Source organism: Tamandua tetradactyla, chromosome 12 (assembly GCF_023851605.1).
Source record: "Tamandua tetradactyla isolate mTamTet1 chromosome 12, mTamTet1.pri, whole genome shotgun sequence".
Taxonomy (NCBI): domain Eukaryota; kingdom Metazoa; phylum Chordata; class Mammalia; order Pilosa; family Myrmecophagidae; genus Tamandua; species Tamandua tetradactyla.
In genome coordinates, this window is record NC_135338.1 from 11722262 (window position 1) to 11736817 (window position 14556).

Genomic DNA, 14556 nt, shown 5'->3' on the forward strand with positions numbered 1-14556 from the left:
AAGGAGCTACTCTGGAGGATATTCTTATGCAAGCTTCAGTTAGTGCTCATTGCCATGGTCTGTTAAATCCCAACCAACATCACTTCTGTTAACTCTTAAGAACACGTAGGACTTGAACTGAGACCCTAAAAGTTCATGCACTGAGTCTGCTTTCCTGAAATGTATAATTTCCAAAGGGTTCCTAGACCAGATAAATCCTGAAACCCAGAGGGAACAGCCTCTCCAAGATTATCAACTAATTACCTCCCCCTATCCTTTGAGGTTGACACCCTTTCTCAACATGAAAAAGGCAGAATGGGCATCGCTTAAAGATCCCTTTAGTTAGAAGAATGATCAAAGGCGGAGTTATTAAGAGAAAATAGAATTTAACAAATGAGTACGACTGCTGAATCACTATACTGATATTTCTTCTAGCCTCCAGTGTTTTGGAGCAGTTGGAAGGAAAAATCTGAAATACTGGAATGGTAACCCAAAACAAACTCTGAATCTGTTCTGTGACTACTTGTTGAAGTGTACTTTGAAAACATTGCTTTTTTTTTCTTTTCTTTGTACATATATTTCATAATAAAACGTTAAAAAAAAAAGTGATGAAGATCTCTATTAACTATGACAGAGAAATTTCCAGGAGATATTAAGTAAAAAAAGTAAAATGCAAAAGAGCATGTTATATCACACACATATATATCCAGCATGTTACCTTTGATGTAAGAAAGAAGATATACATATCATTATGATAAGAAACACAGGAAGGAAAATCCAGAAAACACTTAACTGGTTGTCTACAAGGGTTAGAGTGTGGGGAGATAGGGGTGGAAGGAATATGGAAGGAAGCAACATCTCTCTGAGTATATACTTTGCACAGTTTTGAATTCTGGGAGGACTAATGCAAGTAACTTATAGAACATAATGTTTGACTATAAAACTCTCAGTCTTGGACACAGAAGAAAGAAAAGGCCGTTTGAAGACCAAAATAACTAAATTCAATAATGAATTATAGACAACTGGGGGGGAAAAAACAGGAATCCTTAAGTCAATACAGATAACAGACAGATAAATATGCAAACAAATAAATAAATAAATGGGCAAGAAGGGAGGTTTCATGCTTACAGCAGAATGCTGCACGTTGACTAGTAAATGTGCGTTGAAATGCTGGAGTTGGAAAATAATTATTTTCCAACCATCATGGTAAAGATAGGAGCTGCAAGAATGATCAATCTAGGGGGAAATTCTGATAAGAAGTAGGATATTTAGATGGCCTTAAAGTATCTCCCTGCACACTACCTACTGGTTGCTAGAAACAAAGCAGAACAGTGGAGAAACTGGAAAACAGCCCGACTGAGAGATTAAAATTAATATTATCAGTGAAGGAAAGAACAGTACATGCCTCCAGATGTTATCACATCTGAAAAGGGCACAACATCGCCTATGCATAATTTTATTCCAAATGTAGTCAAGAGGACACATCACACAAACACAAAATGAAGAATGCTCTGCTTGTTTTTTTTCTTTAAAAAAAAGGTTGTGTGTGAATAACTGTTCTTCAGAATTGCTAATTTCATAACAGACAAAGGACCAATACAATATCTGACCCTAGACTAGATTCTGTCCTAGAGGGGTGAAAAACTGTTATAAAGAACATTGTTAGATTGGGTGACAGAATTGAATATTGATAACAGATTGGATAAAATATAATATTGATGCTATATTTATGAAGTTGGTAACTACACTGTAGTTTTATAAGAGAACATCTCTACTTTTAAGAAATATACTTTGAACTATTTTACTTAGAGGTAAAGAATCATCACATGCAGCTTAGAAGATAGTATGTTATAAGCTCATAATACTAATTTTTGATTCAGTATTAAAAGTCTGAAGTTTTCATGCTAGTGATAAAAGTAATATAGTAGATATATATTTGACATAGAAAAGATATTCAAAATATATTACTAAATGACAGGTCACAAAATAGTACATTAATATGATACCATTTTTGTTTAGAACTTACATCTATAAAGTTCTGGAAAGATGCATACAAATGTTCATAGTGGTTACCTTTGGATAACAGAATGTAGGTACTTGCATTTTTCTCTTTTTGGCTTATCTACATTTTCTAAGTATTTTCCTACCATGAACATGTATTATGTTGAAAGTACAGAAAAAAAGCAATGTAATTAAGTACATGTAAAAAATGTTAAGTCTAAATCTTGCACGAAAAACCCTTGCTTTCCTTCATCTGTCTAAAACAAGCTGGTTCCTAACTGTACTATCTAAATATAGTTCTTTTTAAAATTACTTTTTAAATTTTTATTGTGATACATACAATCAAAAATTTCCCATTTTAACCACTTTCAAGCATTCGGTTCAGTGGTATTAATTACACTCACACTGCTGTGCTTCACCACCATCCATTACCAAAACTTTTCCATCCTCCCAAACAAAGAAATTCTGTCCCAATTCCCTACCCCTACTCTGGCCCCTAGTAACTTATATTCTAGTTTCTGACTCTATGAATTCGCCTGTTCTAGTTAGTTATTCCATATCAGTGAGATCATACAGTATTTGTGTCTGGCTTATTTCACTCAACATGGTATCTTCAAGATTCATCTGTGCTGTCACATGTATCAGAACTTCATTCCTTTTTATGGCCAAATAATAGTCTACTTCATAAATATTTATCATATTTTGTTGATGGACACTTGGGTTGTTTCCATCTTTTGGCTATTGTGAATAATGCTGCTATAAACATCAGTGTGGAAATACCTGTTTTGAGTCCCTGTTTTCAATTTCTTTTGAGCATACACCTAGAAGTGTGATTTCCAGGTCATGCAGTAGTTAGTTCTATGTTAAACTTTTTGAGGAAGCACCAAACTATTTTCCATAACAGCTACACAATTTTACATTTCCACTAACATTGTACAAGGGAGAAAGGGAGAAGGGGGGGTGGGGAGAGGAGGAATGAGGGGAGGGAGGGAAAGAAAAGAAAGGAAAGAGAGAACAGAAGATCTCTCATGCACACTGCCTCATGTGCAGGCAGCTCAGGAGACGTTTACTGTGAAGCACTATGAGGCTTGCTAACATTGCTTGGAATGAGTTTTAATTGGAAAAAGCAAACAGACTTCAGCTCAAAGGAACTTCAACTTGATAAGATTAAAAAAACAAAAAACTAGAGAAGCTTAATTGCTAATGAGCAGGGTCCAGATTTCCCAATAAAAGTCTCCTTCCAAAGGTGACCGCCAGCTTGTTCTCTGAGCAGACACCCGACTGAGGAATGGGCCCTGGCGCAGGGCTCAGGGATCCTGGAGTCAAGCCCTGGTTTCATCTCCTACCGCCTGAATAACTGGCATTTATCTTCTCAATCTGTCTTCCTCTGTATAACAAGGATATTTTCCCTCACACACAAGGTTCGTGGAAGGAGTAAATAAGTTAATACTAGCAAATACATTTTATATATTAAAAAGTACGATAAAAAAGTGTGACCATATATAATGAACATATCTGTATCAAGCACTTCAGAAAATAAGCAATAAACTGTGTTTATTCTTTCCATGATACAATTTTATCAAAAGTTTATGTATAAAGCTTCTACCATACTCAGAGAATTGTCAGAGCTTAGGTTGTCTTAGATCTCTAAGATTTTATCTTAATAGGGGTGAGCCCAACAACTAAAGAAATAATTAGCACATAATGAGAAAAGGAGATTACTGTAATTACTGAAAACATAGGGACCAGGTATATTTAAAATGTAGGTACAGCAGGGGCTATGATGGAAACAAGGTGACTGCAAGCATGCAGAGAAAAGAGTAGATATACTGTGTTAAAATTGAGCACTGCAGATCATTACCATGCTTACTGATTCAGTGCTAAAATAAACATGCTTCCCAATTGACTTTTCCTATATAGAAAACCTAACAGATAATAGAATGATGAAATTAACTTAACCATCATTCGGTCTTTTATTTTAAAAATAAAGTCATATTCTTGTCAACTATAATGAAAAAAAAAAAGCTATACTCTGAAGGAGCTGTTACAGGCATGAAAATTATACAGTGGTACTTCCCATATATATATTTTTAAGGGGAAATGTATTCAGGCCAAAATATAGCTTCAGAAATCAAAATAAAACCTTTTCTTATGCCATCAAATAAATAAAAACCATGATCCAAACCACTTAAAGAGAAACGCTTTTAGAATATTTAAATTACTTACAATATCATAAATTTCTCGGTCATCCTCATCAGCTAAGGTCAACAACACTACCAAAGGATAGCGTGATCGGGGCACTGAACCAAAGTCTTCAATTTTGGTATCTCTTGGTAACTGGCAATATATTTCTTCTTTGCTGTCCTTTTTAATACTTTTTTGAAAAATGTAAAGGTAAATTGTCACTTTAGCCAAAGGAACAATAATAAACCCAAAATGATCAACAGTAACTAACACTTTCTTGTATCCGGGAGAAGTCCAATGTCCAAATTTTTCATCTGCTGATGGATATATCAGATAAAAGGATACAAATACTGTTCTTGATGGAGATATTCACTATACAGAGCATTTTCTGATGCTTGGGGAGTGTTTATTCTGAAGCAGTAAACATGCTTCTGCAGAGCTTCATATAATTTTTGAACACTGCACCCCCAGTAGCATGTAAGAAGACTATCTTCAAGGCAATCTGTGGTCAAGGTTATGCCAGCTGTAAAAAACAAATGAGAAAATTACCTACTGTGACATCTACTACAACTATACATGGTGAATAAAAATGCTTCCTTTTGGATGCTGGCTGGTTGATGGCAGTCAGAAGAACTTGTATAGCGTATGTGCCTGTAAATGGAGGAACTGAACACTAAGACAAGAGCTATAAAAATCTCAATGTCTATGCAGTTTTTGAGCTCTATCAATAAGCTCTTTCTTGGGGGATTATCTATACATTTAAACTTGGAAGTTATCAATTTTAAAAAACGGGAACTGATGGGTCTATTGGTGACTGCAAGACTCTTTCATATAGCTTTTCATATCTGAGATACAGTTCATGCCTGATGACCTACCATTCTAATCGTATCTACAAGAAACAGTACAGCAGAGTAGACCTGTCTCCAAAAGCGGATATGCAGAACACACAGGGTGCAAAGATGATCACTGGTGGGAAAAATATTAAAAAGAAATTAACTTTATTAACAGTAATATACTCGCTGACAACTTAATATATATTCTTGCCACACTGTTAATATCCTATGTGATATGCAAAATATCCTAAGGCATAGCAGAATATCTGTGCCTACCAGTACGAAATGATATTCAGAATATATTGTTAAATGAAAAAAGCAAGGCAGAAGGGGTGCAAGGGTAGTTCAGTGGTAGAATTTTCGCCTACAATTCGGGAGACCTGGGTTTGATTCTTGGCCCATACACTTCCCCAAACAAACAAACAAGCAAAGAAAGAAAGAAAAAACAAATAAACAGGGAGGGCCACGGTGGCTCAGCAGGCAAGAACACTTGCCTGCCATGCCAGAGGACCCGGGTTCGATTCCTGGTGCCTGCCCATGTAAAATAAATAAATAAATAATAAAAAACAAACAAACAAAAATTTAACAAATGGTGCTGCAGTAATGGGATACTCACATGGAGAAAGAATGAAATGTGAGCCCTGCCATACAGCATATAAAAAAAAAATTGCAAGGTAGAAAAAAGTATGTATGGTTATGCTACTGGTTATCTCAAGAGGGGAATACCCACATATATGGGTTGTTAATATTTATTTAAAAGAACAGTGGAAGTATAAAAGCCATAAAAAACAAACCCTCAACTTCAAGAACAGTTTACTTGCTTTATAAAAAGAATTTAAAAGGTTCAGCCCTGCATAAAAGGCTTGTTTATAACTTTGCACTATTTGAATGAAAGTGCTAGAGACCAATAGCAATTGGATATTAATCAGACTTTTAATCTCTGAAATTAATAAATTATGAAAAAAGTATGTATTCCATAAAATTCCTCTCTCCATAATCTTTCCTAAATTTGTTTATTATATAAATGGAGAAGAAAATGTACAGATTTATACCATGTTCTGATGATGGATCAAATATCCCTATGCAAAACTATTCTCCTTTTGTTTTTCCCACTTCTTTTGCAAAGAGAGTTCCCATTATTATGTTCTTAGTTTTCTAAAATTCAGTACAAACACAATACCATCTTAGATCAATAGCATGAATAGAAATGGGACAAAAGAATAAACCAGAAAAGTCAAAATAAAAATTAAGTGAAGCAGCATGTATGTGATTTCTGTCAACCTTATCCAGTCTGGCTGTAACAGCCAAATAAAGCAGAGTATAAGACACAACCTTGCAGAAATCTGAAAAAAAAAAGGATTATAATCAATTGGGTTGAGCCATTTTAAAAAAGAGAAACAATAGGGCAAAACAGCTATAAAACTTCTGGAGAAAGAATCCCTGTGAGGGTTTGTTCAAACAATATATAATGATATCAGGCATGAGGATAATAAAACTAGAGTACTGGGAGATGAATATTTCAGGTTGTAGACAACGGAGGTTCACAATCACCTCTAAAAAAGCTGTATGTTATTAGAATAAAAATAAAAATACCATAAAAATTTACAACACAAAGAATGAACCCTATTGTAAATGATGGACTTAAGTTAATAGTCCAATTATAAAAACGTTCTTTCACGAATTGCTACAACTTCTCTAATTAAAAAAAAAAAAAAGCTATGTGTGCTATTTTTGCCTAACCCTCTTACTGTGTTAGTTCTTACCAGGGTGAATAACCTAAAATACAAGTAAGCTGTTTTCAAAAGGACAGAATTCCTGAACCAAATTAATTCACCTCAATATATTGGGTACCTACTTTCAATTTCATTAACACCTCTATATTGGGGATATGTAAACATCATAAATCCAAGAACAATATCATTATATAATAAACTTAAAAAACCCATACAACCTACCCCTAGTAAACAGAACGAAATGACTAAAACTAAAACTGATTCCTTGGTTTATATCAAGTAAATCCTTTCTCCATATGTTCTCCTTCCCTCTCCTGCTATGTGCCAGGCACCGTGAGGACAGTGGTAAAAAAACAAAAAACTATCAACACATGAAATAACATTTTAAAATGTTAGATATTATTCCGGATATTCTTTCAGGTCCTGTTTTGACATCTTCAGTAACACCTACTTTTCCATGGGTGAATTTTATTTGGCCATATACAGCCTCCATCAATATCCATCTCCTTATTACCTCATAAAAGACATAATGAAATAATAGGCATTAGTACTGCTTAAATCAAAATATGTCAATAAACATGCTGTAAGTCCACACATTGAAAATGTTTTTCACATACTAAAATAATGGTTAGCACCTAGTGTGTAGGCATAGCTGAAAGGTCTGCTTTTTACTGGGTATCTTTCCAATTTGCTTCTAATAATTGCCAGGATTGGCTCAACCTGACCATATTTCTCCCTGAAAGGCAGACTGTTGGATTTCCTTATACTTTTCTGGTTCACAAGTACCCTGTGTTTGCTCACAATTTATTGGCTCTTTCTACTTTTTCAGTAAAATATATAGCAAAATTCTACAGCACAGCTGCAGAACTGAACTGCATGAAGAACTGCTCTGTGCTGGTAGACTTCTTTACTGGAAACGCCTCCTCAAGAGACAGATAGGACACTGTAGCAGGTCTAAAAACATGTGCATGGAGGTGAGATATCGTTGAACCACTATTATTCTGCACACTTTAATCGGGTGTGTACACCTTTAGAGTTTCCTAAACAAATTAGTTTCTCTGTGTTATACCTTGAAAGTTGGTGTTTCCAAGTGAAAAAAGAGTCAGAATGAACCCATTTTCCATCATTAGAAAAAGCAAATGAGACCTCTAGTTCTCTTCAAAATCTAGGGTAATAGTATAGTATTAACAGCTAAAGAGAAAGAATAAGATATTTTGTGCTTTCCCCTTGTCAAGATGTACTAAAAGTTTGTGAATCTTACTGACTAAGTAAACTGAATTTGACAAGTGATTAGATCCTAGAAGTTAGAGGTAGAAAGATGACTAGACAAAGCTATTCACACAAGTCAAAGAAATGGTACAAGAAGGAAAGAAATGATCAGCTCTATAATATACTACAAAAATAGCAGAAACTCAAGCCTAAAAAGCATACACTGGATTTTTTAAAAACTTTATTTTGAAATAATTTCAAGCTCACCTGAAAATGCAAAATTAACTTTAAAAATGAGAACTCCAGATCAAGACAGCAGCTTAGCAATGTGTGTGTTTTAGTTCATCCTCCAGAACAACTACTAAATAACCAGAAACAGTACAGAACAGCTCCTAGGGCCATGTCAGTGACCGGACACACAGCGTACACCAGTCTGATCCAGCTGGACTGGTTGCGAGCCCCCCCAGAACCATGAGTTCCCCAAGCCGCAGCGGCCAGCGCCCCTCCCCCACAGGCTGCTTTGCAGAGGGGAAAGGAAAGAGACTTTAACAGCAGGAGGGGCTGAGCCCAATCAAATGCCAATCGGGGAATTAATTAACAAATTCTGACTACTAAAAATAGGCCCCCAGCTCAGGTGAACCTGGTCAAAGCTGAGGTCGCTCATTTTTGACCCTGCGCCAAGGGGGCAGGGCTGACAGAAAAAGGAAAAAAAAAAAAAAAAGGAAATAGGTTTTTGTGGCTGTGTTTCTACAAAGGCTTGACTGCCTTTGGATACAGCAGCAGAGCTTCTCAGGCTGCAACTGCCCCAGGCATAGGCAGAAACAAGCTCATTTGAGGGCCTGTCTGGAGCCTGTGCCTTCTCCAGGGAAGGGGTGAAACCCAACTCAGGTGGAATCCCTTCCTCAAGGAATTCAGACCCCAGGGCTTGGTAATTTGAAGCCATTAAAACCAGCCTACAACCTCTCCTCTGTCTCCACCACGCCCCCAGCAGGGAGAGTCTGCCAAAGTTAAAGCTACCACATCACCTTATGCTGGTGGGACCTGCAAGCAGACAGTGTCACATATTGGGCAGGATAAGAAAAACAGAGTCCAGGGACTTCACAGGAAAGTCTTTCAACCTACTGGGTCTCACTCTCAGGGAAAACAAATGCAGGTGACTCTTTCCTCCTGATAGGAGCCCAGTTTGGTCTGGGAAAATCTGGCTGGGGTTTATAATACCTAAGTAAAGCCTCCTAAGGGTGGGGGAGGAAAAGGCACCATATGAGCAGGGCAAGAAACAAGAAAACAAGAACTAAAAAATTCTCCTCTGTTAAACAAAACCTAAGCTAGAGGTCCAGAAAAAGCTGAACTGAATGTCAAAGAACAGACAGACAACAAATTCATCCAGCAAGAAAACCCTAGGTAAAAGAAGTGAAAGCAATCTCCAGAATAAACTAATTAAATAATTAAATGCCTAGACGCCAGCAAAAAATGACAAATCACACTAGGAAAACTGAAGATATGGCCCAGTCAAAGGAACAAACCAACAATTCAAATGAGATATAGGAGCTGAAACAATTAATTCAGAATATACGAACAGACATGGAAAACCTCATCCAAAACTAAATCAGTGAATTGAGGGAGGATATAAAGAAGGCAAGGAATGAACAAAAAGAAGAAATTGAAAATTTGAAAAAACAAATCACAGAACTTATGGGAATGAAAGGTGCAGTAGAAGAGATGAAAACACAATGGAAACCTACAATGTTAGATTTTGAGAGGCAGAACACAGGATTAGTGAACTGGAGGTTAGAACATCTGAAATCCGACAAGAAAAAGAAAACAAAGGGAAAAAAATGGAAAAAATATAAGCAGGGACTCAGGGAATTGAAGGACAATTTGAAGAGCATAAATATACGTGTTGTGGGTGTCCCAGAAGGAGAAGAGAAGGGAAAAGGAGGAGAAAAACTAATGGAGGAAATTATCACTGAAATTTTCCCAACTCTTACGAAAGACTTAAAATTACAGATCCAAGAAGTGCAGCGTATCCCAAAGAGAAAAGATCCAAATAGACGTACTCCAAGACATTTACTAATCAGAATGTCGGAGGTCAAAGAGAAAGAGAGAATCTTGAAAGCAGCAAGGAAAAGCAATCCATCCCATACAAGGGAAGCCCAATAAGACTATGTGAAGATTTCTTAGCAGAAACCATGGAGGCGAGAAGACAGTGGGATGATATATTTAAATTATTAAAAGAGAAAATCTGCCAACCAAGAATTCTATATCCAGCAAAACTGTTCTTCAAAAATGAGGGAGAAATTAAAACATTTTCAGACAAAAAAATCACCGAGAGAATTTGTGACCAAGAGACCAGCTCTGCAAGAAATACTAAAGGGAGCACTAGAGACAGATATGAAGGTAGAAGAGAGAGGTGTGGAGAAGAGTGTATAAAGGAAGACTATAAGTAAAGGTAAAAAGAAGGAAAATTAGATAGGACACATAAAATCCAAAAGGGAAAATGATAGAGGAGGGTACTGACTGTCCCTGAAGTAATAACACTGAATGTTGATGGATTAAGCTCCCCAATCGGGGGACATGGACTGGCAGAATGGATTAGGTAACGGAACCCACCTATATGCTGTCTCTACTCAAAGGACATGAGGGCAAGGACACAAATGGACATTTGCACACCAACATTTACAGCAGCATTATTTACAGTTACCAAGAGATGGAAACAGCCAAAATGTCCATCAACAGATGGGTGGCTAAACAAACTGTGGCATATACATATGATGGAATATTATGCAGCTGTAAGACAGAACAAAGTTATGAAGTATATAACAACATGGATGGACCTTAAGGACATTATGCTGAGTGAGATTAGCCAAAAACAAAAGGAAAAATACTGTATGGTCTCACTGATATGAACTGACATTAGTGAATAAACTTGGAATATTTTGTTGGTAACAGAGACCATCAGGAGATAGAAAAAGGGTAAGATATTGGGTAACTGGAGCTGAAGGGATACAGATTGTGCAACAGGACTGAATATAAAAACTCAGAAATGGACAGCACAATACTACCTAACTGTAATACAATTATGTTAAAACACTGAATGAAGCTGAATGTGAAAATGATAGAGGGAGGAGGGCTGGGGGCATAAATGAAATCAGAAAGAAAGACGATAAAGATTGAGATGGTATAATCTAGGAATGCCTAGAGTGTATAACAATAGTGACTAAATGTACATATTTTAAAAATGTTCTTGCATGAGGAAGAACAAAGGAATGTCATTACTGCAGGGTGCTGAAAATAGATGGTAATTTATATTTTAAAATTTCAACTTATGTGTGAGACTAAAGCAAAGAATGTTTATTTGGTACAAAATTCATATTTCGACTAGTGCATCTCCTAATATAACTTATGTAGATAGCTTGGTTGAACAACATAATAAGTACATGGAACCTTGGGTAGGACATGAGATTTTGTTGGTTTGTTCAGAGTGATGCCCCGATGAATCACAGAGTGATTCTATCAGTGAGTGGAAAAGTACTTGCAAAGTCTCCTTTGGGGAATGGTGAGAATGGGGGAAAATTCAATGTCCCCAAGTTGAATTCTTGATATTCTCACAAGCAGTGTAGACAACCAAAGCTATAGGCTGAGCCTCCAGTCTTGGGGTTTATTCATATGAAACTTAACCCCACAAAGGATAGGTCAAGCCTACTTAGAATTAGGCCTAAGAGTCACCCCCAAGAGAACCTCTTTTGTTACTCAGATGTGGCCTCTCTCTCTCCAGCCAACACAACAAGCAAACTCACCACCCTCCCCCGTCTACGTGGGGCAAGACTCCCAGGGTGTGGACCTTCCTGGCAACGTGGGACAGAAATCCTAGAATGAGCTGAGACTCAGCATCAAGGGACTGAGAAAAACCCTAGAATGAGCTGAGACCCAGTATCAAGGGATTGAGAAAACCCTCTAGACCAAAAGGGGGAAGAGTGAAATGAGACAGTGTCAATGGCTGAGAGATTCCAAACAGAGTTGAGAGGTTATCCTGGAGGTTATTCTTACGCATTAAGTAGATATCACATTGTTATCCAAGAGGTAATGGAGAGGCTGGAGGGAACTGCCTGAAAATGTAGAGTTGTGTTCCAGTAGCTATGTTTCTTGATGATGATTCAATAATGATAGAGCTTTCACAATGTGACTGTGTGATTGTGAAAACCCTGTATCTGATGCTCCTCTCATCTACCTTGTCAACAGATGAGTAGAACATATGGAATAAAAATAAATAATAGGGGGAACAAATGTTAAAATAAATTTAGTTTGAAATGTTAGTGATCAATGAAAGGAAGGGGTAAGGGGTATGGTATGCATAATTTTTCTTTTCTTCTGTTTTCGTTTTATTTCTCTCTTGTCTTTTTATTTCTTTTTCTGAATTGATACAAATGTTCTAAGAAATGATCATGATGATGAATATGCAACTATGTGATGATATTGAGAATTATTGATTATATATGTAGAATGGAATGATCATAAAAAAAAAGAATGTGGGAAACTTCAGAGAAGAGGCCTCAGCCAGCTAGGTCTTGAAGAATGAATTAGTATTTTCTGATCATTCCCGGTAAAGGAAATGGTATGATCAGAGGCACGGAGAAATAAAACACTGACTGATTTAAAAAAACAAAAAAGAGAGAACTCCAATATAACCCCTACCCAGATTTATCAAAGAGTAACACTGTATCACATGTTATGTTATTCTATCTCTCTATTATTGCTTCTAAACATTTGTTAGTAGGTTGAAAATATCATGCTTCTTTTGAACACAACACCTTCATATATACTTCCTAAGAACAAAGAAATACACTTATGTGACCACTTTAAGTATAATTATCAAGTTCAAGAAAACTAATATTAATACAAAGCACAGTCTATACAGCAGTTTTTATTTCACTTGTCCCAATAACCTCCTTTTGGGCATTTTTTTCCTCCATTGTTAGATCCACTCAGGGATCATGTATTGCATTTAATTGTCATTGTCTCTTTAGTTTTGCTTTTTCTCTTTTTCAAATTGTGGTAACATAAACAAACATAAATTTCATCATCACAATTACTCCCAAGGATACAACTCAGTGGCTTTAACCACATTCACAATGTAAGTCGCCATCCATTTTGTTTTTTCGCTGTCCATTTTTGAAACAACTCCTTGCCCCAAACAGACATCCTGCACTATTATGCATTAACTCTCCATTCCCTGCCCTAGGTAACGTGTACTCAGTCTCTGTGACAGGTATTTCACATCAGTGAAATCATATATTCTTTTCTTTTTGTGTCTGACTTATTCCACTCAACATGATGTCTCTTCAAGGTTCATCCATGTTGTTGCATTTATCAGAATTTCAATTCGTTACAGGGCTGAATAATATCCATTGTATGTATATGCCATATTTTGTATATCAATTTATCTGCTGATGGACATTTGGATGGCTTCCATTTTTTGAAATGCTGGGTCATATGAGACCCATCAAATATATACGAGTCCCTGCCTTCAATTCTTCTGGGTATATAATTAACAGTGGGATTGTTGGGTCATTTGGCAATTCTATTATTAGCTTCCTGAGGAACTGACAACCTATCTTCCACAGCAGCTGCACCATTTTATGTTCCTAATAGCAATAAATGAGTGTTCCTATTTCTCCACATCCTCATCAATACTTGTAATTTTTCTGTTTTTTAAAAAGCAGCCATTCTAGTGAGTGCAAAATGATATCTCATGGTTTTGATTTGCATTTTCCTAATAGCTAGTGATGTTGAGTATCTTTTCATGTGCTTTTTAGTCATATGTATATCCTCTTTGGAGAAATGTCCATTCACGTTTTTTGCATATTTTTTTTTTACAAGGGTAGGCAGCAGGAATCAAACCCAGGTCTCTGGCATGGCAGGCAAGGACTCTGCCAATGAGCCACCATTGCCCTTTTTGCACATTTTTAATAGGGTTGTTTGTCTCCTTGTTGAGTTGTAGAAGTTCATTATATATTCTGGATAATAAACCTTTATTGGATAAGTGGTTTCCAAATATTTTTTCCCATCATGAGGCTGTCTTTCACTTTTGTGATAAAATCCTGTGAATCACAAAAGTTTTTTAATTTTGAGGAGGTGCCATTTATATATTTTTTTCTTTCATTGCTTGTGCTTTGGGAGTAAAGTCTAAGAAACTTGCCTAACACAAGGTACTGAAGATGCTTCCCTACCTTTTCTTCTAAGAGTTTTATAGTCCTGCCTCTCATATTTAGGTCTTTGGTTCATTTGAAGTTAACTTTTCTATATGGTGTGAGATAGGGGTCCTCTTTCATTCTTTGGCATATGGGTATACAGTTCTCCCAGCAACATTTCTTTTTCTTTTAGTATTTTTACTGAGATATTTTCACACTCCATGCAGTCCCTCCAAAGTAAACAATCAGTGGCTCACAATATCATCACAGCTTGTCATGATCATTTTTATAACATTTGAATCACTCCAGAAAAAGAAAGAAAAAGGAAAAAAACCCATACATCCCATACCCTTTACCCCTCTCTCTCACTGACCACTAGTATTATAATCTACCCAATTTTTTAAATCTTATTCTTCCCTATTATCAATT

The 14556-nt window shown here is 36.4% G+C and overlaps 1 protein-coding gene across 1 annotated transcript in view; it reads right to left on the reverse strand.

Moving 5' to 3' along the window:
• Positions 1-14556, reverse strand: part of CGRRF1 (cell growth regulator with ring finger domain 1) — a 78396-nt gene that overhangs the window by 18550 nt on the left and 45290 nt on the right. Inside the window, exons 3-4 of the mRNA XM_077122589.1 lie at positions 4510-4687; positions 4207-4354 (exon numbers count right to left, since the gene is read on the reverse strand). Of these exons, the coding sequence (XP_076978704.1) occupies positions 4207-4354; positions 4510-4687 (326 nt within the window). The remainder of the gene's footprint in view (positions 1-4206; positions 4355-4509; positions 4688-14556) is intronic.